Here is a 26969-nt window from a genome sequence, read left to right as displayed (position 1 = left end):
CCCACCCATTCTCTCTCTGAAGCCTGTGGTCAACTGCCACACTTACCCCACATCCTGGAACTAGAGGGCATGGGCGGAGGAGAGTCTCACTCAGAATCAGTTAATGGCTGATGCAGGCTTAAGAAGGGACCAAGGGGCAAGGGGCAAGGGGCCAGGTTTTGCTCCAGGACAGGGGGAAGGCAGCAATTTAAGGACGGGGCTGCACAGGGAAGATGTGGGGACGAAGTGGGAGGTCAGGCAATGACTGAGACGGAGACGCAGACAGGGAGATGGTCAGACGTGAAGAGCTGGGGGCTGGTGGACTGCAGGGTGGGCACAGTGTGGGCCTGAAGCACCACCTAATCACCTTGTGAGTTCCTCCTGAGGCAGCCCTGGGAAATCATCACCGCAGCTGGCTCACAGGGGTTTGCTGCAGGGATCCCTGACACACAGCAACAGCAGATGCATTCACCAACCACTGGCCTACCATGGGCATGAACGATGAAATAAATTCCCTCGCCACCTGCCTAAGGCACGGACATGTGCCCTTGAACCAGAAAGAGAGAGGACCCCACCACACTTGAGTCACACTTCCAATAACAATTTGTGCGTGGGCAGCTAACTGGCCTCCTTGGAGCCACTTAATCTTTAAGGGCCTTTTCCCCTTCCTCTGCAGAAGGGATGACAGGAGGGGCAGCTCAATTTGTGTTTCTGTGTGTATGGTCACTGGATTTTTAACATTTTTAACACAGACATTTTTTAGAGCAGTTTTAAGCTCACAGCAACACTGAACAGAAAGTACAGAGTTCCCATAGATCCCCTGCCCCCCCCACAGCCTCCCCACTATCAACACCCCTCATCAGAAACAGATCAATTTTTCAGAGAATTCTTTAGACCTAGACTTCTTTGTTTAAACCAAATTGTCTTGGATGTCTAGAGAGAGGGGGAGAGAGGAGGGAGAGGAGAGAGAGGGAGGTAGGGAGGGAGAGGGAGAGAGTGCTACTCTGGTAGAAGCAAGGGAAGTAGGTCTGCTTGCTATCCATGCAAGGGTGAAACTTCTTCTTCCCATCTTCTCTGAATTGCTAAATTTGACCACCTCTGGGCAGCTGATGGCTAATGTCCCTTCCAGCTCAGATATTTGATCTACCTAGTGGGCTCAATTCTTTAACACACACATGCATAAACAGTCCTTTAGGTAACTCTCAAAACAACCCACCAGCCAAGGAGAACAAGTGTTTATCAATTTCATTTATGTTAAATAGAGCTGAGGTATCAGGAGCTGCCCCCAAAGTCTGACAGGAGTCTCCTTCTGGACTTTTGCATCTACTGTTTTTGGAGGGATTGGGTAAAAGAGGGAAGGTAGCAGTGTGAGCACAGTCCTGAGTCTCATCACCATCTCAGACATTTCAAAAACCTTGAGTGCAGCCAACAAATCTGTATGCTGGGGACATGCAGACAATTCAGGGTAGTATGGAAATTAGGAGCGGGGGTTGGATCCCAGCTTCCTGTGTGTGCAGAAAAGGAAAAGAATAATAGCCTCTATGAGTAGGGCTGACGTGAGGCTCTGTGAAGAGAATGATGTATAGCTCTCAGCACAGGTGGGTCCACAAACATCGGAGTGAGACACCTGATATAACCCCTAATCCAAGCTTGTCATTTGAGAGATGAGGAAAATAAACTTAGAGAGTCATTCACTTCTAAGTTGGAACAAATAGAAAACTGCAAAGCTGAGAACCCAGGTCTCCTGAGTTTCGATTTCATATTCTGTTCCACTATTAGATGATTACAATAACAGTAATACTAGTAATAGCCACTAATGATGACAGCGGTGCTCCATTTGTGAGCCCATCCTAAGTACCAGACCCCATTACGCCTCTCACAGGCACGGCCACCCATGATGCTCACAATAAACCCATGACATAAGCATCCTATGCTGTTCCCATTTGGCAGATGAGGAGTCTGATGCTCCTAGATGTGAAGTGTCCTGGTGAAGACAGCAAAGTCAGGACTAGATCCAAGCCCTTGTTCTGAATGATGGTCCTGTGTTGTGCTTACTTCAAAAATGGGATGTCTCTCCTCAAACAATTTTATCCTTGTTAGCTGAAACCATAATTAGAGCCTTATTTGCCTTTGAATAATTGGCTTCCCCCTTTGCTCCAGTGTCTGGTTCCACTTGGGCAGTCGCTCCAGCCTGGAGGGTGTCACACTCAGCAAATCCACTTTGGCTGCCTGAGGCTAATGAGGGCTCTCAATGTGGCTGCATTTAAGTGCCTGGTACTGCAGAGAATATCCACACACAGACACACCCCCTACTATCAAGGATTACAGTGGAGTTGTAATAACATGCCCTTCCCAAATTGGATCATACCACTCCACCTCTTCGCTGAGGACAATATGGTCTGCTTTCTGCTGAGTCTATCACAAAAGGAGGAAACAAAATCCTGCATATGACAGTGTGTGTGAGTGTGCGTGTGTGTGCATGCGCGCCTGTGTGTGTAGGGGAAGAAGAAGGGAGAGTCATGATCCTCGACAAGCATTGGGAAACCTGAGTGAGATTCATGTCTAACAGTGAAGAAATAATGAGCACAGAGGACAAAGATTTGTCTATCAAGGCTATGAATTCTAGCAAGTTTTTCTAACATTAAATTAAATGAACCCAAATGTCCCTAAATAGGAAAACAGTGCAATCAGTTATAGCCCATCTATACAACAGAGTCCTATGAGGTCCTTAAAAATGACATGGGAAAATACCCTCAGTGAAAGAAGCAGATTACAAACCTGGTAAAGCATTATCCCAATTATTTAAAATATATTGTAGGAAAAACAGGAAGAATAAGCAATGGTTACCTCTAAATTATGAGCTCATAGATGCTTTTATATATTTCCAAAGTTCTACAAGAACACAATATTTTGATAATACTACTTTCTATAAATAATAAATGTCATTTTTCCAACCCTGGACCAGCATTCCCAGGAATATGCCTGGGGAAGCTTATGATGTGGTCTGGTCGGAGACCCCATTAGCAAGGGAGTGTGTCAGGCAAGGATGAACCCCGAGTTCTGAGACTTGAAAGTTGGGGGTCTCCAGTGAGACAGGGTTCCTCCTCTGACACTACAGGGTTGCCCCAGAGTCTGTTCTCCAGAGGGCCTATACCACATTCACCTACCTCCTCCATAAACCTGTCCCCAAAAGCACAGTTTTCACCAAATTCTGGTAACAGTCATATGCAGGGTTATTTGTAAGTAACCCTATAAATCTGTAATAGACTGATTCAAACCCTATAAATTATTTTAAATCCATAAATCATAAATTTACACCAGAGGCTTGCTGTCCTGGGTCCATATGCAGGCTTTGTTTGGCCTGCATATTGCTTAAAAAATATATCAGCAGGCTTCACATAAAAACACATTTGTGGAACTTCTCTCCAAAGAGGGGAAGATCAGGTAGCATTGAGTCCACATATTGACGTGGCAACGAAGAGTTGGTACTGATTCACAGCTGTCCTCTATACCCATGGCATGGACTTGCCCTCCTGGTCCTCACCATTCCCTGTAGCCTCCCCACCATGAGCTGAGTTTCAGCTGATCATCCTCACCCTGCTTTCTTAGAGGTAGAGAAATACTTCTCTGTACACTTGTCTCTGTCAAAGGTGGAAAATGACTGACTGACCTAATGGCACTGTGTTTTAGGAAAAAATAAAAGGAATCACATTTCTTTACAAAGTAAAGAAAGTTCTCACATGTTTCATAGGTAAGAAGAAAATGTGTTATAAAAAATATAACTGGGGGCGCCTGGGTGGCTCAGTTCGTTTAAGCATCTGCCTTCAGCTAAAGTCATGATCCCAGGGTTCTGGGATCGAGCCCCACATTGGGCTCCGTGCTCCACGGGGAGCCTGCTTCTCCCTCTCCCTTTGCCTCTCCCCCTGCTTGTGCTCTCTTGCTATCTCTGTCACTATCTGTCTCTCTCTCTCAAGTAAATAAATAAAATCTTAAAAAAAATTTTTAAAATATAACTGAAGATTATATTATTATTAAAATATATATTGGTAAGGTTATTTTATTAAAAGGCATAATAACTATTACTCTGCATCTTCATTTCTTTTGTTTTAAAGATTTATTTATTCATTTATGTGAGAGAGAGACAGAGACAGCGCACTCACAAGTGGGGGGAGGGGCAGAGGGAGAGGAAAAGAATCTTAAGCAGACTACCCACTGAGCACAGGGCTCCATGCAGGGCTCCATCCCAAGACCCACGAGATCATGACCTGAGCCAAAATCAAGAGTCCAATGCTCAAATGACTGAGCGACCCAGATGCACCTGCATCTTTATTTCTATTACCTTCATGTGTGGGCTCAAGTTTGAAGACCTCTGGGGTAAATCTTTTCTCTCCCAACTGTAAGCTCCCCAGGGGGACAGAAACCCTTTTGTTTAAATGCCATATTGCACAGCAGCTCAGAGAGTACACTTGGGAATCAGACAGACCCCAACTGGAATCCTGGTCCTGATATGCTATTAGTCTATGACTGTTGACAAGTTTCTCAGCCTCTCTAACTTTTAGTTTCCTCACCTGTAAAATGGGGATATTAATACCTATACTTTACAGGGAGGTCATGATAACGCGATAATGGGTGAAAAAACTTAGCATGGTGTCTGGCACAATATAATGGTTAAATAAATGGTGGCCATAAAATTATTTATGACTATCTTTCTTTCATACTCCCCATAGCATAGTGCTAGCTACATTTTTAGATTTTCAATAAATATCACTTGAATTGAAATGAATCTGCAGCTGTTTTTCAATTCAGCTGTATTGTGGTCTTAAGGAAACTTCCTTCTATTCTAGGAAGATGTTGTGGGGGAAAAATCAGCAAAATCAAACTTAAAACGGGTCCTCATAAAAGCCTCAGAATGTCCTAAAACCCTGCCTCACTATAATTTAAACCATCCATGACTGTAATTCCACAATGAAAACAAACAAAACAATTTTGGAGTCAACATATAAATTTGTAAAGATTTACAGAAATTCTCTCATTGTGTATGTTTCCTCTCATATAAAGAATCACTCCAGAACTGGGAAAGAACCCCATGGGTCATGGATTGAAAGGCACAGAAACAGCCTGATCTTGCAGTTCTCTAATTTTAATGAGGTACTTTTTTTTTTTTAATTACAGAAGAGTTGATTTGGGTTGTCATTAAAGAGGTAATCTGGGATTCCCCCACAATTAAATCATATTTCATAATGCCATTAAAAGCTACTATTCTAAGTATTTGGGGAGGTTCAAGAGGGATTCTTTTCTTTGATTGTATGTCAGTCTCTTTTCACTTCAGCCAAAAAAAAGGACACTTTACCAAATGTCTCCTGGGTTTGTTCTGCAGCTTATTAAATCACTGTCTTCTCTGATTGTAGATCTGAGGGTTTCTCCCTGAGATTGAATTCTGCGATCAGTCACATTGAAAAGGGAAGAGATGTGAGGGACAGACACTTCTCAGATCTCCAAGTGCGGAAGGGACATTTTGGAACTAGATGTGGCTTTGTAACCCTGTAGGTGGGAGGGGCAAACCCCTATTTGAAGATCTCTGATGTCTCCAAGTGTTCTGATGAAAAAAAAAAACTTAGGTACTCAAAACTCAACAGCTCTTTCTTGAAGAAAATAAGTTGGCTCTGGTACATAAATCCTTTTACCTTTACCAGGGTTCGAGCCTGGCTACGTGACCTTGAGGGCATCATGGTTTCCCTTCATCTGTTTGACCTTCTATAAAATGGCTTCATTCCTTGCTCCCAGCTCAGGCAGGATATTTTAAAGCATTGGGGGCAATATATAGGAGAAGGGATTTTTAGGCATGAAACAATCTTTGAAAGACTCAGCAATATTATCATTGTGAATCAGAGAATAATTTTTTAAATCATAGGTTTTCATGTTGCTAGAGCTCTGGAAAATCTTGTGCAATGTCATGATTGTATAGTTGCTCCACAGAGGTTAAATGGCTTGGCCAAGGCCACACAACTATGCAATAAATGAGATAATGAACATTAGTGTGTAGCAAAGTGCCTGGTGCTTAAGAAGCACTCAATAAATGTCACCTGCAGTTCCTACTGTTCATATTACTGTTGTTGCTATTATTCAGGTCTCCTTACTCTTAGTTCAGTGCTTTTTTTTTTTTTTTTTAAATCAGATACATAAAGAAACCACCTTATGGACCCAAGCAATTTTTTGCTTAAGATAAATGATCATTCGAAGAAACCATCTCATTTCTTTCATAACTGAGAAGGTCCAAGCCTAGAGAAATACTATGTCTTGCCACATAACACAGGAAGCCGACATAACACAGGAGCCTGATTTGGGGCTTGCCTACAGAAAAAGAGGCCTGACCCTTCTGGCCCTTCTGACCCTTCCACCCTCAACTAGTAATAATAGCACAGAGGAATTGCACATTGTGGACCAGGGATTGAATACAGGCTCCAGCAGGCCTCCCTGCCCTCAAGTCCGCAGGGAAAGGTAATGTCCTTGAAATACAAAATGACACCAAGATGGGGAAAATAGACTGTCCCACACTTGAAACTGAGAACAGTGTATGGCTAAATGGCAAAAAAGATAAAATCAGACTCCTACCTCACACCATATATAAAACGTAAGTTCTGTAGATTGATTACAAACTTCTGTATCAAAAGTAAAATTATAAAATTCTTAGTAAAAATTCAAATGAAAATCTTTTAGGCTTTGGGATTGAGAAAGATTTCTTAAACAAGACATAAGATTTGACTATTAAAATGATCAGCAAATTGATATTAAAAGAACTTCTGTTAAGAAATTATATCTTAAGTAAATGAAGATAAGTTATGAGTGTATAAATGAGAGAAGATATCCATAATATGTAAGGTCAGCAAAAGATGAGTATGAAGAATGCATAAAATATCCTGTAAACCAGTAAGAGAAATATAACCAACCCAACAGAAAAATGAACAAAAGACATGGGCAGATATATCACAGGCATGAAACACAAGTGGCAAAGAAACATAAGAAAGGATTTTCATCATCATTGGTGATCAAGGAAATGCAACCCAAGACAGGGAAGACTTACCTTACACCTCCATCTTTGGTAAAACTTAAGAAGTGGGATAATACCCAGTGTTAAAAGAATGTGGATCTACAGGATCCCTCATGAATTACTGATGGGAATGTAAACTGGTGCAACCACCTTTGGAAAACAGTTTATCACCATCTTCTGAAGTCAAGCATTTGGTCCCTTACGACCAAGCAAATCTTCTAGTAGTTGTAAACACAAAAGAGACTCTTGGACATTTGCAACAAGAAGCATGTACAAGAATGTTCTTAGCAGCAATGCTTACAATAGAGAAATACTGAAATAGCCCAAGTGCTTAAAATTATATGGTTTATTCACACAATGGAACCTTCCACAGTCGTCAAAACAAGGAACTCGAGCAACCTGTAATATGGATGAATCTTAGTATAATATTAAGTGAAAATAAAGTAAGTTTCCCCCCACTCCCGCCAAGTTACTCACAGTTCAATACCCTTTTTATAAAGATAAAATAACCAAAGCACTAGGGATATACAGAGATGCAATAAAACTGCATAAAAAGGAAAGCAGAGGAATGACTAAGGAAGATTCAAGAATGTGGTCACCTTAGGTAGAGAAAGACAGAGCCACATGGTCACATGTAACTGATTTAAGTTTCTAGTTTTTGTTTTGGGTAGTGAGTGCCTGAATGTTTAATTTATTGTTAACGATAACTGAATATGTAAATAAAGAAAAGTAGGGATTGTGTGGACCAATGATGAGGTGTATTATGAATCAACTATACTGTGATGCTTCCAGTTCTGTACAAAGTCCTTCCTCTCCTTTCCCCCTTTGTAAGCAACTCTGGCCATTTAATTGCATTACTGCCAAGTTCCAAAGACCAGTTTCTGAAAGCTGGCATCAGTGAAATTCTAAGCAGAGTAGGCACATAAAGAAATAAATCATAGCCCTTATTCATAAGGAGTCCATTCCATCAGCACAGACAGTTCCATGAACAGACAAATAAGAGCACGGAGGTCAAGTATGGAGATGCAAGTCTACACTACGCACTGTGGGAGCCACTTCTCGCTGCCCACACTGCTCTCTTTTCCCCCACTCAAGCTCCTGGCATTGTGCTTCCAACTCCAGAGGCGTCAGCCAGAGGGCCATCTTTATCAGAATCCACTTGGAGGGCTGATACCACACATATCATTTGCCCTCCCACCATCTTCAGGGTCAGAATCTTTGGCATAGGGTCCAGGAATCTGCAATTTTAATAAGCTCCCCAGGTGCACCTAAGGTTTGAGAAATTTCCCTCACAGAGGGTCTATGCCTTGTTTTATCCCCTTTGCGAACTGAGGATAATATTCTGATCGTACTGAACTCTCTACTGTCCCACCTTTCCCTTTTGGTCAGGTACCCTGGCAGCCATCCCATTTTTATAACCCCTGGGGAAAGAGGTGGGGAAGGCTTCCTCAGAAAGGAAGAAGATGTGACAGAGGGGAAGGCTAGTGGCCCCTCTGCTTGAGATTGAGACCTACAGCCACAGACATGTGTGCCCCAAAATTTCCTCTTGAGTCAAAGTCCTAAAGAGAACCATTTTGGAGAGGTTGTGGGGAAAGCCAAAAGCTGAGTCTTTCTTTCCTTACCTAATTTGGTTCCTGGGACACTGTGCCAGATGCAACATTGGAAAGAGGGAGGGGACTATTTTGAATCTGAAAGACTGGTTACATCTGAAGCCACAAGTTACCATTAAATGAAAATTTTAAGTTGCCACAGTACAAAGTAAAGGAAAGACTCAAAAAGATTAGACTAAAAGCCAACAAAGAGGGGCGCCTGGGTGGCTCAGTCGTTAAGTGTCTGCCTTAGGCTCAGGTCATGATCCCAGGGTCTTGGGATCAAGCCCCACATCGGGCTCCCCGCGCTCAGCGGGAAGCCTGCTTCTCCCTCTCCTACTCCCCCTGTTTGTGTTCCCTCTCTCGCTCTCTCTCTGTCAAATAAATAAATAAAATCTTTTAAAAAAAACAAAAACAAAAACTAGAAGCTTTATCATCTTTGCACTTGGTGCAGAAATTCGCAAACTTGCAACAGTTGCATCCCCACTACCTCCCAGGCCCCACCTATAGTAGAAACAGAGTAAATGCTGAATGGATGGGGCTGAAATGCCTACTTACTGCAGACATCAGGTTTGGGTCTTAAAAGGATGAGTAGGAGCTACTGGTTAGTGGCTGGGGGTAGGGGAAGGCCTTGGGGAGAGAGAATGCCTTCTAGGCAATATTTGCAAAGAGAAGAATTGTGGAAGGTTGTGTATAATGTCAGGAGAGACGAGAAGCCCGCCACAAGACTAGTGCATGTCCTGGAAGGAAGAGGACTTGTTCCCTTACTGCCTTTTCCTTCTGAACAGTCTCAGAGCCCAGCCTGATGTGGACACCCCAAGCTCCAGGTGGCCCACTAACACCACAGCTTGCTCTGAAAAGCTGCAGCAGCATGGCTACTACTGACATCAAGAGTCCCATCTCCCGCCCAGGCAAAGGTCCCTAGGCACAGCTGTCAGACAGTTGTCCAGCATTTGAAACAGGGACAAGGAGTGGAAGATGGAAGAAAAAAATTCCCTTGGGAGGTATAGGGAGGCACTTTTTCTAATATGATGAAGGAAGCACTTTCAACAAGAAAATAAGCACTATTGTCTCCTTTTTATTCATTCTGAGAATAAAGCATGGTATAGGAGAAGGAAGATGAGTTTTGTTACTCAAATGACTTGTGTTCCGAATCCAGCTCTAACACCTACTACCTGTGAATAGCAGAGGCGGCACTCATCAAATGTTCCATGTGCATCCCTTCACTTCCAGATTCCCTTGCAGCTGGGTTGGAAACTTGTGTTGGGTTCTGGCCAAGGGACTGTGAATGGACGTGGTGGGTGTCACTTTCAGGCTGTGGCAGTTAACAAGTGTGGCTATCCATCCTCCCTCCCTTTCTTTCCTTCTGCCTGGAGGCCATGGTACCAGCTGGAATAGCTTCAGAAGGGACAAAAGGCACAGAGCCCTCCTCAGACTTTGTGAAAGAGAGAACTAAACCTCCACATGGCTAGACCACTGAGATTTGGGGATGTATGTCTTACCCCAGCGTCACATAGCCCAATACATGAAGACCCTAATACACTGTGTAATATTTGACCTCATTAGGATGAAAGTTACTTGACTTTCCAGACCTTAGTTTCTCCATCTATATCATGGGAATAATAATACCTGTGATATTGGGTTGTTGTGAGAATTTAATACATGTTCGTGTCCTATATAACACCTAATGCATAGTTGACATTTAATAAATATAAGTCTCTCTCTCTCTCTCTCTCTAAGATGCTATTGATGTCATTATTATTCTTTGGCTATTATTGTTATACACTAGTCACAACAGGTGCTTTTAAATAAGTAGCGAGTGTGTCAAGTACTCTGCTGGTTGTTTTACATACATTATCCCATTTTTGTAGCTAAAGGAACCAAGGTTCAGAGAGGTCACTTGTCTGCTGGTCGTTTTACATACATTATCCCATTTTTGTAGCTAAAGGAACCAAGGTTCAGAGAGGTTACTTGTCTGCTGGTTGTTTTACATACATTATCCCATTTTTGTAGCTAAAGGAACCAAGGTTCAGAGAGGTTACTTGTTCAAAGGAACACAGCTACTAAGTGACCAGGGCAGGATCAGAAACAAGAATTACCTGAATCAAAAGTCCATATCCTCATGGCAACATTCCTATTCACATTCTTCAGATGTGGAATCCTGGAGGCTCAGAGATGTTACATAAGTTTACCAAGCAAAGTAATAACTGCAGAGTGAGAGGACTTTCCTCTATTCCCAGGCCAGTGCTGCAGTGATGTGCTGATTAGCAAAGATAAACCCCCTATGGTACTGGGCACAGCCATCTGTGCCCCTATCCCCCACAGTGAACTGAGGTCCCCGCAGCTCCACATACTGTGGGCAACAGATAAGAGGAGGGGGAAAGAAGGAAATTACATCCTGATAAAAGAAAAGCTGGGTGCTTTGTACTCACAGAACAGCTTCTCAATACAGTTTCCAAAGAAAAACCCACTAGCTGAAAATAAACACTGGAAGAACTTCCAAATCTCTGTCAGGACTCTGTCTCTGTCTCTCTGGATCCCTTTCTGGGTCTTTCTTTCCTTCTGTCTCTCTTTCTGTCTCTGTTTCTCTCTGTTTTTCTCTCTGGGTCTCTGTCTCCATCTCTCCCTCTACTCCTCCTCTGTTTGTTTTGGAAGTTGAGAAAAGCGAGCAATGTGGATCCTAAAGCAGTTTACACTGAACCAGATGGTTCATCTGATTAGCATCAGACTAAAAAGACACATTACTTAGAGATTAGGTTCTCATAGGGACAAATCTGTTCCAAAGGCGCATAAGGTTTGCTTTTCTCTTAGACTCCCCTCAAAGCTTTCTGAGGGCACATCTATTCCTTTCTCCCATCACCACCAGAAGGCAAGTCTGAGCTTGACTTGGAGAAGACAGCAAATTAGTCTCCACAGATTTCTTAGTTCTCCTCTCCCTGAACCCTGAAGTCATTCACACTAGGTGATCCATTCCCTATGCGACCTTGGCTGTTTGAGACTCTTTTAACCCTCTCACTCCAGAGGCTAAAAAGCCATATTATGCCCCTGACAACCCAATGAGACACATTTTGTGGTTATTCCCACTTCACAGATGAGGAAACTGAGATTTACAAGGATTAAGTAATTTACTCAAGATCACAGGTCTAGTAAAAGTTGAGACTAATTGCTTCCATGAAAGAAAAAAAGGGGTAAAGTGTGTGTGTGTATTAAAAGAGCCCCATGGAACAAACCATCATAAAGGATGATTGGCAATTGTTCCAAACTATTTAACTATGTTGAGGCCTACAGCAAGATAAACAATAAAACAAGAAAGCACAAACATCTCGCCCTGACCTCCACTTCTTATAGGCTTACATAGCATGGGCCCTTTGCAAAACTATGGAGAAATGAAATTAAGGTTGGACAAAACCATTCAAAACCAGAGTGGGAAGCACATACAAGCCAAGGCCCTGTTATTGATTAAGTCTTGTGTTTCTCAGAGGTTGAGGATATACATGTAGCTTCCAGGAAAACAAGGAAGCTTGGCTTAGGGCTACATGCAACTGTCAAACATGAAGGGACCCCCTTACTGCAAAGAATTAGAAGGTCAGAACAGAAGCTAGGAAAATGAAAGGAGCAGAAGAAATAATAGCCACACCACCAATAATAACAGCTACCACTTAGTATAGGACATTATGACATCATAAGCATTTTAAAAGCATTATTCACCTCATTAGCCCACACAACAGCCTTTTAAGATAGATATTGTTATTATTTTTCCATTTTACAGATGAGCTTACTAAGGATCAGAAAGCTTAAGTAAATTGCCGATGGTCACACAGCTGATAAGAAGACGAACCAGGAATTCAACCCAGGCCTAGTGAGATACAAGAACAGTGCCATTAACCGGTAAACCTTCTCTCACCCCCTTCTCCATAGGATCCTCCTGAAGATAGGCCAATAGGATAGTCTGCCAACATTTCAGAAAGTGCCTAAAAGCCTTCTGGCCCCTCTGCTTGATGTCAGTACAAATGTTTAAGGCTGTGAGTACAAGCTAATGTCACCGACAATACTCCAGACAATTTGCACATCTGGCAGTTAAATGAGTGCAGGCTCAAAGCAAATCCCATCCCTAAGGCACAGGACACTTCACAGGGAGAACAACAGGAGGGACTTCATTACAGCTCAAACTTGGCCAAGGAATCAAACTCACCTTATTTAAGGGTATAAAGGAGACACTCACCCAGGAGCCAGTGACACCCAGTAAGCACACGTGGATTCAGATTTTATTCATTTGGAACCTGAACACTTAAGAAGGGGTATGAGCTGAAGTTTCCCTTTGGGGTTATTTTGGGAAGAGGGTTCACTTAGCAAATCAATCGTGGGGGAGGAATTACCTTTAATACATACTGCTTTTACATGCGAACCAAGGATGGATAGACTAATTTTATATTGCCTCCCCTTTAAAAGGGGTCCCAAAGAGTTCTCTGTTCACTTATTTCTAGTCTCTGTGTTTAAAGGTAAGAATTTTGCATTTCATGTCTAACTGTGTACAACACAGGGGCTGGCCTTCTGTCTGTTAATATTAATCGGAGGGTTTTTACTGAATCAGAAACTCAGAGACACAGCAGGACTGGTGAGCAGCAGCTGTCCAGCCTGCTCTGGGATTATGCTCCCTCTCAGGGGCCATCACCAGCCCAGGAGATGTGACTCCAGTAAAGGAACTACTCTGACTTCCAGCAGCCTGGAATGGACAGCACCTGCCCCATCCAGGATGGTGCTAGCACTCCATCTGGCCTCATGCTAAGCCGGTCACCTGACAATGACAACGACGGTGAGTCTGAACAATGAAGGCAAGCCAAGTAGCCCCACCCTCTGCTGCCTGTGGGGTGCAGCACCATATGCAGCTGAAGTCACCCTTGCCACCTCCCTGGGGTGGGACCCGATTCATCTCTACAGGGACGCCACCTGGAATCCGGGAAGAAACTGCCGGGGCAGGAAGGGGCAGGCATATGTCAAAGCCTTCAGAGTGAGGGCAATTCATTCTGAGGAAGGCAGAACGTGAAAACCACAGAACGCTCACTTTTTAAAACCCAGTATACAAGAAACGCAAAAAGACTTACCAGGATTAGTTTCTGATCACCTTGCAACAAACCACCTTGCACAAACAAACCATATATTTATTGCATTAATCTGTTGGCACACATCTGTCTGAATGGTCAGGAAGCCATAGACATGAGTATAAAATCACCAGAACACTTTGCTTCGTGTGCCCTTCTCCTATCCTTAACTCCAGGGATAGGAATTCAGACAGCAATTTTGGATGCACCGTGTTAACCAGGCATTGGGGAAAAAGAATATTTACAGTGAAGTGGTTCCTGAATATTTCTGTGATTTCCAGACAATTTACATAAATATTCAAGCCTAGCTCTCTGAATAAATCTCAGTTGGGTGATGACTGATCCCCTGCTTTCTAAGACCTCTTGTTTCTTGCACAGTTTGCTTCTCATTTTATCACTGACACCGGTGTAGACACAGAGAAATTAAAAATTGGGAAGTGTTGGCCTTAGTATAAAGAAAACAGTGCTGACCCTCAAAAGTCATTTTTTTTCACCCTCACAGATAGGTGTGATGCTGCAAATGTCAAGTGTTGCTGGAGATGAGGTAGATGATGAATACTGACTTTTAATCCTGCCTGGCCATATCCAGAGGTGTGGCCACCTAGCTCACCAACCTCAAAAACAGGGCACCCCAAGGCTCTTAGCAGTGGGCCCTGGTCAGGGGACTGGTGGTTATCAGAGATCAGTTTGGGGTACATACATGTCTTCAACTTGAGCAGAAGTAGGAATTAGAGAGGGGTTTGTTTTGTTTTCATTTTGAAAAATGTAAATTACTTTTGAAAGGTAATGAATCAACATGGATCCAAATTCCTACTCAATCAGAATCTCTGAGATGGGTCATGGGAATCTGCATTAGCTCTCTAATTTATTCTTTCACTTTAGAAACTTTGAGAACTTCTCTGTGACACGTTCTTTCTACCAAAAGAAACTTCACCTACTTCTGCTCAAGTCGAAGACATGTATGTACATATAAACCATGTAGGGGAAAAACCTCACAGCAGAATGACCTGAAGTGTAGGACTCCAAATTTACCACCTCATTAAACTCTCTCAGGAGGAGCAAACAATGCAACCTAAGCTTCTTAAAATCAGTTTAGATTCTGATAGCTGAAGCTGTCAGCCACTTTTTACTTTTCACATTTATTCAGACCAAGGGAGTTACTGCAGAAGCAACATTTGAGTCACCAGCGGGCTGTTCTGGCCTACTGAGCACGTGAAGTACATTGTGTGGTTTCTGGCACCACCCACCCCGCCAGGATGCTTGGCACTCACCTTGCTTCTTAAAGAGGTTGCTCTGGACTATCTCATTCATGGATTGGACTTTCTGCTTCTGGAGTTTCACAGGGGGGATGCAGGTGTAGAACTCATATAGGAGTTGGCTGAGGGCAGGAAAAACAGGAGTACAGAGGGCCAGTTAAATCAGTGCTTCCCACATCCTGGCACTTACAATCCATGCCCAGACTGCCAGCCCTGTGGAGGCAGAAATGACATACAACTTGCTCCCTTGCCGCCCCCCCACCACCAAATCCTGGCAAAGCATCAGATGCATAATAAGCCTTTGTGTAGTTGGTGTTAGTGTTGACTCCTAATAGCATCCAAAGAGATGTGAAAACTTGAAAATAATACCAATAACCCTGAGCCCTTTTGTGTATCAGACACATGCTTGGCACTTTACGTCTGTTATGTCATCTAAACCTCATGACTCTATGAGGTAGCTACAATACTTATCCCAATTTACAAGTGGAAAAACTAAGGTTCAGAAAGGTTAACTAGCTTTCCCAAGGTTGCACAGCTAGGGGGCTCAAAAAACAAAGATTTGAAACCAAGTTCTGACTTTGTTACCATACCACTTTATTTACTAATGTTTTATAGTTAGTAATGCCTTATAAGTCTTAAGATCAAAAGGGTCCTTAATTTAAAAAAAAAAAAAAAAAAAGCTATGAAAAATTGTGGGTTAGAAGCAGTTTGGGACATGATAAAGGAGATAGTTCTTCCCCGATAGAGTGAACATAAAAACGCCACTGAAACAGAATTATAGCCCCTGTCAAGCTTTCCAAAATCAGCTCATTGTGTTCATTCATTCCTTCAAGTACTTGTTAAGCATCTATTTGATGTGTGACAGGCAATGTGCACAACAGTGGGGATGCAATAGGAACAGACGTGGTCCCAGTCGGCAAGGAACTTAGATTCTCATGGAGGTCGGCACGCAACACAGAGGCAAACAAATCAGTATGAGAGGACACATGCAACGAAGACAAGAAATAGGGAGTTGTATTAGAATGTAATGGTGTAGGGGCTGGGGAGGAACTGAATTGATTTACAGTATTCAGCGGTAGCTCCTCTGAGAAGATACCGTTTAGTTTGAGACTAGCAGGATGAAAAGAAGCCAGCAGAAATCTTGGTATGAAGACAAAAAGGCCATGAGTGAAAACACTGACAAGATCCAAATCATGTCTGGAGTGCAGTGAATAGAATTACAGTGATGTTCACATCTCGGTTTTGATGACTGCCATAGCTAAGTAAAGTTTGAACTTATTAAGGGAAGTTGGGTGAAAGGCATATGTATACTATCTTTGCAACTCTTCTCTGGATCTAAAAACATTTCAATAGAAAAAGTTTTTAAAATTGGGATGCCTGGGTGGCTCAGTCGGTTAAGCATCTGCCTTCGGCTCAGGTCATGATCCCAGGGTCCTGGGATCGAGTCCCACATCAGGCTCCCTGCTCGGTGGGGAGCCTGCTTCTCCCTCTGCCTGCCACTCACCCTGCTTGTACTGTCACTCTCTCTGTCTAGCAAATAAACAAATAAAATCTTTAAAAATAATAATAATAATAAAAAAATAAAATCTTCTATATGTTATCTTGGAACTTAAGTGAATTTAGGAAAAAGAAGGAAAGGCCATATCTGGTGTAGAGGCCTCTATTCTAACAGCACAATTACTTTAAACTAATGTGTTCATCTCATGAGAGAAATGGGGTAAAGAAGAAGGCAAAAGGGAGCCTATCTTTCTATTATTCCTGTAAGTGACTGGAGGTTGCTCTCTACAGTGCATACAGGACACAGACTGGGACCCCAAAATAAACTTCAAGCCCAAAAGAGATGGCAACATTCATACCAACTATCAGCTCTTTAACCCACATGTTTGCATTCTGTATCATTCGTGTCATCAAAGAAGGATGTTTATTTTATGTTGGTTTTCACCAAAGTCTGGCAAAATAAAACCGGAATGCAAAAATCTGACAATGGAAGCCCTACACCAAGTTCCTAACCATGTGCCCTCCCCACCCCAGCTCTGAGTACCCATGCAGAATCCCCCACAAAAGCACTCCTCCTCTCCCTCCCTCGGAACCCCTCGCCTGCCACCAGAGCCCAGGAAAGTACATGGTGAGCTCTCACCTGAGTAACTTTGCATCGAAGACGGTTTCCACATCATGGAGGACAGATGGGATATATTTCAAAGCCGCCACCTAGGTGGAAAGTGAAACCAACATGAGGGATGCCCACATCCAACAACTCCACATGGTAAGGATACTTTGCAACATGAGAGGAATCAAGGGAAAATGACCCTGAATCCTGGGCACTCCTGCAGAGGTTCAAGACTCCGTATGCACACTGAAACATTAGCATGCACTTCTGTGATGACGAAAGTGAGCCACAACTTCTTGTATCTTCAAGGAGGCAGTAATGTATATGATGATCACAGACTTCAAAGTTAGACACCTGCTGTCAAATTTTGGTTTTACTCCTAGTAACCATGTGGTTTTGGACAAACACTTAACCTCTCTGATGTTTCAATGTCCTTAACTGTAAAATAGGGAAAATAATACCTATTTTGATTGGAAAAATTAAAAATCACATACATGAGCCATCCAACAGAGAGCCAGGCATGTTTTGGGTACCCGCTAAATGGTAACTTCAATCATTATTGGGAGATGGATGGTGTGTTTGAATTGTTTTGTGGGCGGCAAGGACAGCTTGGACTGAGTTATTCATATTTTCTCTCCCTGGCCAATTTGTGAACAATGGTGGGCATGTTTTTGACCACTAGCTGGGTTAGTGTACTAGCTGTGCATTGTGGTGGCCGGTTTCTCTCCTCTGTGTAAACTGACTGATGCATTCAGAGGTATGAGACCCACCCAGTCCCCCGCATCACAGCATCCTTTGCAAAGCAGCGGAGTACCTACGGCTACTACAGAAGGAGTTATAAGCCACGTGGCTGGAAAATAATACCTAAGCATCTAGTGGAAGGATGCATTTAAAATTCTTCTTTTTTATTTTTCTTTATATTCTAAGTGTTCCATAGTCAACATGTATCAATCACCCTTTCGTAATCAGATCAAAATAAAAATATTGAAAATTTATTTCTTAAAGAAAATCTTATTTCTAACCATATACAACTGAGCTTCTAGTTAACATAAATAATAATTATGACTATCCTCTGAGAACTTTCAGTGGGGCAGACATCAAACACCTAACAGATTATCTTGTTAAACCTTATGTCAGTCCTACAAAGGAAATACTGTTTTCATAGAAAATTTACCACTTTGCAGTAACACGATTTGGAAGAATTTCCTCTTGCTTGTCCTATTGTTTACTGCTTGTCTTTTAGCTTTGTTTACCATATCTTTCACTGCACAGAAGAACTTTAATCTGTATGTTGTCAGATTTGTCAGACTTTATAGTTATTGGATTTTGTGTCTAGGAATTTATTTTTTATTCTTTCAAATCAAGATGACAAGAGATAACAAGATTCCAAAGCTGATGCTCTATTGAGACACCCTTGTTCTTTGATGTTAGGTAGGTATCCTGTGAGGTAAAAGGCGCTTTGCAATAAAATAATTCGGGGAAACTCTGGTTTAAGAAAAAATAAACCAGTGACCTTTTTTTTTCTTTTAATTACAGAACTTTTCAGAATTTTAATATGCTAAGACACACTGTAACATTCTTCTAAGCAGTTACAGTATCCAGTGCATTCCAACCTAGTTGGTCACGGGCCATTTTTATCAGGAAGCACCAAACAGATGTAGCAAAAACAGAAGCCTGAAAGGCTGGGCAAGCAAAAGAAAAGAATGAATGGGATGAGTCTGGGCCCGTGGGAAGTAAGGAGGTGCATGGAACCCACACTCTCTCTAAAGAATTGAGTCATTCTTGGGGCGCCTGGGTGGCTCAGTTGGTTGAGCGACTCCCTTCGGCTCAGGTCATGATCCCAGGGTCCTGGAATCGAGCCCCGCATCGGGCTCCCTGCTCCGCGGGAAGCCTGCTTCTCCCTCTCCCACTCCCCCTGCTTGTGTTCCCTCTCTCGTTGTGTCTCTCTCTGTCAAATAAATAAATAAAATCTTTAAAAAAAAAAAAAGAATTGAGTCATTCTTGTTTACCTGTTCTAACACTGTGCTAGTCAAATCAAACACATCAGCAGGCTGCACTTTCCCAATTGGAATACCTATTTACCATGTCTAAATTCTAAAGATATGCTCTATGCCGAGGCATATGCCCTAAAAAAGACTGGTCCAAACACTCCCAGCAAACTGTTTCTCCATTCACTCTTAGACCAATAAACATAGAGCTCTGGGCCCCGGGGGACCTGGACAAGAACCACAGTGCTCCACCTAGCACCTGCATGGGCCAAGGCCCATTTCTTCACACCCTGAGCCTCAGCATCTTCACGTGGGGGAAAGGGGAGTAATGTGAAATAAAGTCTATCGTGTATCTATTGTAATGACCAGCACATAGTAGGCCCCCCAAGGTGCGTGTGCTGAATTTCACCTTATTCCATCTCTCAAACACCTGCCCTCCCTCCCCAGCACTTGGACAAAGTATGATATGTACTCATCAGAATTAAGACCAAAGGGAGAGGACAAAAACAGAAATCGAGCCCTCAGCAAGTTGGAAAGCCGGGACTTCATTGTCCACAGCAAGTTACTGGCTTTCACAGGTGGGCTGCATGCCATCCCAGGGCTTTGAGGCCATGCTGCCGGACAGCAGTCACCAGGACTCCTACACTGACACACACGCTTAAATGCTTCAGCGGATAGTGAGGAGGGGTTCGACGGGGCTGGGACAAGGGCTGTTCCAGAAGGAGCCAATCTTCCCAGCTTCTCAGCTCTGGGCTGGCAATAAAGTAAAACAAACTAAGTAGCTGTCACCCCGAGACTCAGAGGGTGTTATCAACTCCACTGGAGAATATTAAACCTCCATCTGGTCCAGGTGGCCTCACAGTGAAGTGGCAGGTCTGTGGTTTTCTTTTCCAACAAGGACGGCCCACCTCTGACCCAGAAAGTCTGAAGCACTGGCCCCAGGGCTCCTGTCCATAGTTCTCCCCTTCACACGGCTCTTAGCCACGTGAGTGGAGTGATAGCAGGTAGGTTCAGCAGGTGCAACCAGCAAGCTCCCCCAGAAGGCAGAGCAGCTCAGCCATAAGACCCCTGGGGACCTCCATTTGTTGCATGTTTCTAAGGCCTGGAAACTAGAAACAGCTTGGCTTTCTAGACCTATTGGCCTCTTGAGAACTAAGTTGTTTTACTGCTGATGTAATTTTTACTCTCATTAATACTACTTTTATACATAAAATAATATTGTCATGTTACTATTTTCATTCCACAGTATATATTCCTGTATTATATATAATATTTAAGAAAAACATACACAGATAAGTTTATGTATGTGTATGTATATAAAGATATATAATAGGATTATTAATTATAGGGTTTTAAAATAACAACCATTATTGGAAATTTTAAACGTGTCAAATGCTTTACATGCATGACCTCACTGCACTTTACAACCACTCTATGAATAGATCCTGTCATCCCATTTTACCAGCAAGGAAACTATGGCACAGAGAGGTGAAGTAATTTGCCAGAAGCCACACAGTTAAGATGCAGCATAGTAAGAATTTGTACCTGATTCTGTCCAACTTGGCCCTAGCCAGTGTGTCTGGCTACTGCCCACCCTGCTTTAAGGAAAGGTTTCAATAGGGGAAAGAAGGCTGATTTGGGGAAAGAAGGAGAAAAAGAACTTTCTCCTCTTTATGAGGATAATTTTTGAAAAGAAGGTACAGTTTTTCTGACATCTCCTCAGTTAAGGATCTTCCTCACCACATGTATCAGGGTTTGTAAGAATGGACACCAGGAAAACATTTGTCAACTTAGTAATTAGCTTACCATGTGGCACCAAGAGAGGATTTCCCAGATTAATCACCAACTCTGGACCCCTCTCAAAGGCTAGTTTCAACCTCAAGAAGAGAGCCAGATCCAAACCAAGCAACATTGGTTTCACTGACCCAGGGATAAGTTATGGGAGGACACTTGAGATGATTGTTATCCAGATGGACTTCCCCAGAATTGATAATCCTGGGCTGCTAGAAAACAGCAACTATTTAAAAATAACAACAAAAATCAAACCAAACACTCCCTCAAACTCAAAGGGGATTTGTTCTTTGTTTCCAGGCTCCCTCCCCCTCCAAACGGAGTAAGAGTGAACTGCACAGATTCCAGTAGACAGAATTTTAGCCAAAAAGAGCATGTCTTGTGGTGATGCAAGGTTTTACAAGAGCTCTAGACATCTACCTCATTCAAGAGCACAGACGGTATTTCCATCCCACCAATTTTCAGTCCTTTTATTTTCACCAAGCACTGGATGGTCAAGGTCCATGGAAACTGGACAATGTCATAGAAGTGCACCACAGCATGACCAGAAGAGGACAGCTTCCTTAGAGATATGGCGCTGTCCCTAAGGACAATACACGCAGCTCTCTCAGGACAGTCAGCCTCCTCACCAATCTTTCAGGGAAAGAGAAGGAAAGACAGGCCAACACATTCCAGAATACATATGTCTCCATACTTTGTGTAAGCCAACATTATGCTGGCCCCCATGGCTTGGTGGGGGCAGGGGAGTTCATTGTTTCTGAATGGCTGGCTGGAGAGGCTGACTGTCTGAGTCAAGTCCCTGTGGATCACTTTTATCTATGTTGCCTTGAGCAGGTTAACTCTCTGTGTTCTCGTTTTCTCACCAGGAGAATGAAGGAAACAAAGCTACCTAATTTAAGGCCAACGTGAAAATTAAATGTTAGTTATCAGTATGCCTACAACAGCCTCACTGAAACAAATTTCATCCTCCCCACCACTGAATCCATCCTCCCCAAACATTACCCCTAAGTATGGGGTATATGGTTGAGAAAAGGACAATTTAAATAGTAAGTTTCATTTCTCCTACTTTGGGAATTCAGCCTACAGCCTGGGGGCCCCTTCGCAAGAATAGACCACTTTCTTCCTTTAGTTGGACACTTGAACAATTTATACCAATAAACAATAAAAAAAGAGGAAAGAAAAAGGCATCCTTAATTAGCTTGCCTTCATGACTATGGACCGAACATCTATCCTTCTTTATTATTGCTTACTGTTGCTTATTACTTATCCATTTGACATTCTGCAGGAAAGACTTGGGTCTTTCATGAAACTATGCTTTGTTCAGTGGTGATTAGGAGCACAAACTCTGGACTTACACAGTCTGGATTCAAATCCCAGACCTGCCCCTTCTTAGTTGTGGTTAAGTTACTCAGCCTTGCTAAGCTTCCATTTCCTCATCTGTAAAGTAGAGATAAGAAGAGTATTTGCCTAATAAGGTTGTTATAAAAATCAAATGAGCTAACAATATATGTGAAGATTTCAGCCTAATGTGTGATACATAATAAATGCTAAAACACAAAACAGCGGAAGCTGGTATTCATTGTTTCATTTGGTTAGCCAAAAAACATTCGAGTACCTACTAAGTGGCAGTCGCTGATTCAGATACTGGGGATACAAAAGACAGACAGACACTCTAGTGGCATTATTACCATGTATGACAATCATAGTGGCCAAGGGAGCATACCATTCAATACATGCTGTTCATTTATTTTCACTCATACCATCAAATTGGAGCAGTGTGATGAACCCTGGACCTAAAGGAGAATGGGACAAATGGGTCTGCCTAATGTCACCAAATGCCCTTTCCTCACATTTGAGCTACATCCAGTTCACTCATGTCTGATTTTGATCCTCTCAACCTACCATCAGTTTTATCAGAAATGCTCACAGGGCTGGCACACACAGGGACTTCTAAGCTTATGGCCTGTTACTGAAAATACATGGAAACCCCTGTCCTAATCCATTCCTTGTGGTGGGGAGAACACTAACTTTGGAGTCAAGAGACCTGGGTACTTTCAAATCCTAGCTCCACCACTGTGGATAGGTATAATTTGGGATGAATTATTTAACTTTATGAGCCTCCTGTGGACACTGAAGACAGTGATTCCTTGCAAACCTCTGGAAGGATGAAAAACACTGTATGTGAAGAGCCCAGCTTCATGCCTGGCACATGGTAGGTACTCAATCTATGGAAGGTATTTTTAATGATCTTCTACCTTCTTTGAATTGCTGGTTTTTAATTCTCCATAGTTTTGAGCGAGCTGCTGTCATGCCAACTCTGAACAATAAGGAAACCACACGAAGCAATTCACAAACACCGGATGAGTCTTAGAAATGAGAAATAACTTGATGAGATCCCAGAACTCACAATGGACACAGCCGAAATTGATTGAACCAGATCTGCTCAACGCTAAATTAAAGCAGGCATGAATGAGGGTTTCCACCATCAGCTGCTACCCAGCTGGAGGTGTAAAGTTGCACTCATTGGCGTTCTTACTCTATACTCTCACCCAAAACTTATGGCAGACACCACTAATAGATCACAGCACTCTCTCCCACTATACCCCATGCAGGCTCAGAATCAGGACTCCAGTCATCCTATACTATTTGTCATCCCTTTTTTTTTTTTTTTCCCATAGAGTCAGTTCTTGTGGGTTTATTCTCCCTGAAATTTATATCTATGTTTCCTGATCTAGCTGAATAACCAATCGTCCTAAAACTGTTCAGCCTCATGTGACGAGGTTAGGAATATAAATATCCCCTCCTACTCTAGGAAAATGCTCCAAAAACTTCTGTTTTAATGATGAGGTAAAGAAGGGAGAGGTATAAATGGCTAAAAACTATTTAAATTGAAATATGTAATAGGCCCTATATTTCTCCCTTTATATATATTGCTTTATTTAATCCTCTCAATATTTCCTCTAAATTAGACATTAGGCTTTCCATTTCATAAAAGGATAAACAGAGGTCCAGAAAACTGAAGCAGTTTGCCCAATGTTACATGCCCAAGTGTGGATGCCTAATTCCCACCGAGGTCTCTCTCCAGTAGCAAATGCCAAAGTTCAAGAAGATTCCTTGTATGGAGCTTGCTAACATTCCACGGCCTTGACCCCCTCCCCTCATCAGCCCACACATCACACCTTAAAACGGCATTAAATCTTCAAAGGTTGTTGCTTCCCATATTTGGATAAGGCTATATCCTTCTTTGACAAATTTTCAGCAACCATAGACATAGGTAGAAAGTATTATTGATTTTATGTAAATCCTGGAAGCTAAATTTGGCCCTCAGAGCAAATTAAAAAGGAGATGAAGTCCCTTTTGAAGACTCTCGGGTGGAAATCCGTGAGGAGAAACCAGCATAACCTGGCCCAAATCCCAGGGAAAATAAAGCATTTCTAACATAGTTTCCCAGACAGTAAGAACTTGAGTAAAAAGGCTTATACCCAGACCATAATAATCACATTAGTTCTCTGCATTTGCATTGCATTTTACAATCTGCTCTTTCGTAGACAGTGTTTATCTGATCCTCACGTAAACAGTGAAGTCTTACAGATGAGGAAACAGACTGTGAAAAGTTAAATGACGAGCCTACGGTCATACAGCTGAGCAAGAAGAACATCCATGTCTCCTCAGTGCCACGATGCTCACCGGCTCCTCTTTGCTTTGTAGCTTCCTTTCTTTCTCCTCCTTTCTTTCTGCCCTTTCTTATTCCCTCTGTCCCTTTGTCCCTTCCCCCAAGGTACATGTAGCTCATTACCGGGAAATAGGTGCTGAAATTAGAAAAAGTGGCTCTATGAGAGCTGCCTCCCTCCGGCTTTCTCAACGTCAGTGGTCTGTCTCTCTCCTGGCACCTCTATCTCTCTGAAGCATCTGCTCCTTTCTCCTCCCCACCAACTGTCTTCCTTCATTTGTCCGGCATTTCTGCTTTTGTACTTCAGCTTCCTTGGAGCTATTTCAGAACTGACTCCATGCTGCAGCCTCTCCCTTTGCAACCAGTCAACCTCAGCCCTCACCGAACAACCTCACACCTCTCCCTGGAAGCTCAGCTGCTTCTAATATGATACAGGCGGGGTGACAGGCTCCAGCTCTTACCACATTTCTTCATGCTGTCCCCTGCTCCTGTTATTCCCTTTGTTGTAAAATAATGAAGGTTCGTAAAAGGATGAGGGAAGACTTAAAACAACAACAACAACAACAACAACAACAACAAAAGGGGAGGGAAGGTGAAAACAGTAAGACTCATCCCGAAGAAAACAGTCTTATCTCCAGCAGGTGCTAAATGTATAGTGTAAAGAACAGGGTAATGTAGCAGCTCAGAACACGGTCTTCAGAGCCAGGCAGGAGGAGATCTGGACGCCAGCCATGCCCTTGACTGCAGTGGAGCCCGACAAAGTGGTATCAACTCTGAGCTTCAATGTCCTCATCTATGAAACGGAGATCTGCACACCTATCCTGAGAGTCATTCGTTCAACAGATATTTATTAAGCATCAGCTATGTATCAGGACTGTTCAAAGTGCTGAGGATACATTGGTGAACTAGACAAAGCCCCCCTCTACACACACACATACACATGCAAACACACACACACACACACACAGAGGTCGCCAACATTTGTTCAATCAAAAGAAGCAACTAGCAGAATGATTCCTGAACTTTGCTTCACACCAGGGAGTTTTTTAAACTCCCCTTACCCTGGTCACACTCCATACTGATTAGATTAGAATGTCTGGTGGTGGTAACCAGGCATCAGAATTTATTAAAGATCCCCAAGAGATTCTGATGTGCAAAGTTGGGAACCCATGGCATCAGCAGCGGACGCTGCCTAGACAGACTTCTGCTTCTGCCTCCTCACCTCCGTTCTAACTGGACACTAGCACCTCACCCATTCCAGCCAGGGGCTGGGTGATCTCAGGCACAGCAGATACTTAAATTAGCAACTAAAAGGATAACTCTGATTAAAAGAAGAACAAGTAATCTGTGTTAACTCGCTAGTTTCAATAAATGCATTTGTTTCCTATTCATATGGCATGAGGCAGCCCTTCCTGCACACTTACCAGTCAATCTTGTGAAAGTTAGGAAGTCTTCCCTGAAACAGCCTCTTCATTCAGCCTCTCTGCTGCTAAACTCTTGCTCAAACTTGGGGTGGGACTCAAGGTTTCTCAAAGATCTATAGAGTTTGTACATTAGCATCATGAACCATAAATTAGAGGACCTCTCTCCAAAGTATTCCCTGTTTATTGAGGAGACTCTAACCCCAAAAGGGGATCTGAGCTTATGGTGCTGAGAATCAAAAGTAGAGGATTTAAGAGACTGCCACCTTAACCGCTGTTACCATCATTATTTTTCTTTTTAAGCAGGCTCCTTGCTGCGCGGGGCCCAAACTCATTGCGGGGTCCGAACTCACGACCCTGAGATCAGGATGCCAGCTGAGATCAAGAGTTGGACGCTTAACTGACTCAGTCATCCAGACGCCCCACCACTGTCACCATTAGAAGTGGATCAGGTTTGACCTATTTCCTTCCAGGTAGCAAAAGCTTCAGAGTTATTTAAAAAGAGGCACTGTTACCCTCACAGGAAACAAACAATAAATGTGCTTTCCTTGATGTTCATGATCCTTGTACCATGTGGCCAGCCCAGGCCTTCAATTAAGACAGGGTTACATATTCAAGCAAAAGTAGACATTATCTCACCATGCTGGTATTTATCGGATGACCAAAGGAAAAGAGATTTTTTTTTTTTTGTAGTGTAAACCAACCTGCAAAAGGATGGTTGTTTTATATTGACTTTTCATCAGGTTGTTGATGGATTCAAAGAGCCGTCTCATGGATTCTTCAAACTCCATCTGTTCTTTGCCTTCATAAAGCCTGAAAGAAGACACATCTGGGTCATTTCTCAAGCCTATAGGCAATACCTTTGAAAGTGTGTGCAGCCACAAACTTCATTTAAGATTAAGAGTGAGGGGTGGGAGACAGGGACTTCAGCGCCGGGGTGCTGAGCCAGCAGTGTTTCCAGCCATCATTCACTCGCAGGAAAACCTCTGTCCACGCACAGAACAGATACCCTCCCACTGAC

The 26969-nt window shown here is 42.8% G+C and overlaps 1 protein-coding gene across 2 annotated transcripts in view; it reads right to left on the bottom strand.

Moving 5' to 3' along the window:
• The window catches only part of DOCK2 (dedicator of cytokinesis 2), a 475105-nt gene that overhangs the window by 277608 nt on the left and 170528 nt on the right, over positions 1–26969 (bottom strand). For both annotated transcript variants that reach the window (XM_032403689.1, XM_032403690.1), the window contains 3 exons: positions 26653–26761; positions 17109–17179; positions 14987–15093 (listed from right to left, as the gene is read on the bottom strand). In XM_032403689.1, coding sequence (XP_032259580.1) covers positions 14987–15093; positions 17109–17179; positions 26653–26761 — 287 coding nt within the window. The remainder of the gene's footprint in view (positions 1–14986; positions 15094–17108; positions 17180–26652; positions 26762–26969) is intronic.

The sequence above is a fragment of the Phoca vitulina genome, unplaced genomic scaffold (assembly GCF_004348235.1).
Source record: "Phoca vitulina isolate PV1807 unplaced genomic scaffold, GSC_HSeal_1.0 scaffold6, whole genome shotgun sequence".
Taxonomy (NCBI): domain Eukaryota; kingdom Metazoa; phylum Chordata; class Mammalia; order Carnivora; family Phocidae; genus Phoca; species Phoca vitulina.
Note: the sequence above shows the minus strand (reverse complement) of the source record. Positions and strands in the feature narration are given on the sequence as shown.